This window comes from Diaphorina citri, unplaced genomic scaffold (assembly GCF_000475195.1).
Source record: "Diaphorina citri unplaced genomic scaffold, Diaci psyllid genome assembly version 1.1 scaffold8571, whole genome shotgun sequence".
In the NCBI taxonomy this organism is placed as follows: Eukaryota; Metazoa; Arthropoda; class Insecta; order Hemiptera; family Psyllidae; genus Diaphorina; species Diaphorina citri.
In genome coordinates, this window is record NW_007385946.1 from 1 (window position 1) to 2,864 (window position 2,864).

A 2,864-nucleotide genomic window follows, 5' to 3' on the forward strand; every position below is an offset into this window, starting at 1 on the left:
AAATTTGTATAGACTATGGGTATTGTTTTTATATTTTCTTCTGTTAGAATAAGATTATTACTTTTATTATTAACGTTACCAATTGATTTAATATTATGATCCTTTGCCTTTCCTTGCCTATTTTTATTGTTGGTTTTATAGTCAGTTGCTCTACACATTATTTGACTGCTCTTTTTGGGAATACTGAATGTACCATTTCTCTTTTTTGTGTCTAAACTTAACCTGATAATAACATTGGTCACTGCTCACTTGTAAAAGCTCCTTTTTGCGTCTAACCTAGCATTGTATTTGATTTTTATTCCAGGGTCAATCATGTCATCTAGGAGTAGAAAAAAGCCATGGGGAGGGGGGAGAGATTCATTGGAAGAAGGAGAGAGAAAACTCCCTATCCAAGATCAAAGCAAGAATCATAGAATGAAGAAACACAAATCAGACCTAGATGGAGACAGAGGAAACATAGCTATTTTGTTTCTTCTATACTTGTTGCAGGGGGTCCCCCTGGGTTTATGTGCAGCTATACCCATGATTTTACAAAATAAACATGTCACATACAAAGATCAGGTAAGTAGGCATATTATTAGAACATATTTTGATCAAGTGATCCAGGTTTACAGCAATGGACTAGGTCAGATTTTACAAACTACTTTTTTTTCTATACCTATTATTGGAGTGTAGATTTTACCTGTCCTTTTCAAATCCTCTATTTATGGAATCAGTTTTAAATAAGCATGTAAGTTCCTTGTAATTAATTAAATGGACTTATTTTGGTTTCAGGCTGGATTCAGTTTCACAACTTGGCCTTTCAGTCTAAAACTACTGTGGGCACCCATTGTAGACTCTGTTTACAATCCTAGAATTGGAAGAAGGAAGACTTGGTTGATACCAACTCAATACCTCATAGGTAAAAAACTTTTTAAATTATCAATAACTTTTCAACATCTTCTGAAAGTGTTTAGTTAATCATTGTTTATTACCTTGGGTAATAGCCTAGTAAATAAGAAACTTACCTACACACAAACTATTTCATTTTGCAGGACTCTTCATGCTGGTGCTATCATATCACATCAGTGATTGGCTAGAACAGACTACTCCAAACATTCCATTTCTTACATTTGTGTTCTTCTGTCTCAACTTCTTGGCTGCGACTCAAGATATTGCTGTGGATGGATGGGCTCTCACCATGTTGAAAAGGTTAATCAATAATCACTATTCTCATGTCAGCTCCTATGGCTCTAAGTTTAGGTACTCGTCGCTATGACCTATTGACTTCAAGTCAACTCGTTTTTGTGAAAGGTATTCGGAAAATACCTTGACTGTGATTTGTCTCACCATGAAACCGTATACTGTATAGTCTGAATACGAAATTATCCTACCATTTCCTTTAGGTAGGAGTAGGATACTATTTTTTTATATATATAAGTTTCCATTTCTTCCTTTAGGTAGGAGTAGGATACTATTTTTTTTATATATATAAGTTTCCATTTATTGGTTTTTCAGAACAATTCTCTCATCAAATAAATAGTTAACAAATGGTATACCCATCCGGTTTCCATTTATTGGTTTTTCAGAACAATTCTCTCATCAAATAAATAGTTAACAAATGGTATACCCATCCGTAAAAGCCGTAGCTTGTGCCACGGATGGGGATAAAGTGCTATAAAGAATTCAAGATTAAAGATATTTTATAGTGCTATATTTTGTCTAGATATACTTACTGAGGGACTATAAACAGAGAGTAGATCAGCGTCTACGTCTAGCTAGGGGACTATAAACAGGGAGAAGACTAGTCCAAATTTCCTCACGCTATATCAATAGCGAAGGTTGAGTGCGAAGGGCATTCCACTCGGAAAATTTTATTTAGCCAAAACCAGTTGGCCTCAAAGCAATCACTCTAAAGCTAATTGAGAGGCCGACGACAAACGCCGACCCCATCTGAACATGGGAAAAGACGACGAAGAAGAAGAAGAATACTTTCAAAAGATAAAAAACCAACCAAGCTTCTTCCTCTATGAATAATCATGTTTGTGAAGTTTATTCCATACCTCGATCACTCTAAAGCTAATTGAGAGGCCGACGACAAACGCCGACCCCATCTGAACATGGGAAAAGACGACGAAGAAGAAGAATACTTTCAAAAGATAAAAAACCAACCAAGCTTCTTCCTCTATGAATAATCATGTTTGTGAAGTTTATTCCATACCTCTTGTCCCTATGAAAAGAGGAAATAAAATCAGTTTTTCCTTGAGAAACGATGTGTCAATGCATTTTATTTTGGTCGAATAAATGGGACAAGAGGCATTTAACGGGTTCAACATTGTTGAGTGTTGATTGTTGTGCAATTTTCTTTTTGTTTGGAAAATTTCTAAAGGTAAAATGAAATAAAATAGGTTTATTTATACACGCATCAAATGAAATAAATAAAATGGTTGAAATTACAAAGAAAGTATCGATAAGGCTAAAACGTTAAGGAATTGACAGTATCTTATCACACGAGATAAAACTGAGTTTATACCAGGGGAAATTACAAAGAAAGTATCGATAAGGCTAAAACGTTAAGGAATTGACAGTATCTTATCACACGAGATAAAACTGAGTTTATACCAGGGTCTACGGTATTGCATATAATTTAGGACTGACAAGAGTAAGAGGTCTAGCTCAGGGCAGAAAGAAAGGAAGAATTTTCTTTCCGTGAAACTATTCCTCAGATTCTATTCCCTTGGCTGGATTGCAAAAGGCAAAAAAAAATAATAAAAAAAATCAGTATAGTTGCACGAAAAGATTCAAATCTTCAGAGTGGCAAAATCAGTGGAACCATATTCCAAACACTAACAAGTTGAAGGCCATCAAACCAACGATCGAATATT

The 2,864-nt window shown here is 35.0% G+C and overlaps 1 protein-coding gene across 1 annotated transcript; it reads left to right on the top strand.

Annotated features, from left to right (window-relative positions):
• The first annotated feature begins 267 nt into the window (after nt 1-267).
• LOC103522447 (acetyl-coenzyme A transporter 1-like) lies at nt 268-1,258 on the top strand. Its single transcript, XM_008487549.3, has 3 exons — nt 268-561; nt 775-901; nt 1,035-1,258. Exons 1-3 carry the CDS (start codon nt 313-315, stop codon nt 1,256-1,258), a joined length of 600 nt encoding a protein of 199 aa, XP_008485771.1. The 5' UTR covers nt 268-312.
• The last annotated feature ends 1,606 nt before the right edge of the window (nt 1,259-2,864 follow it).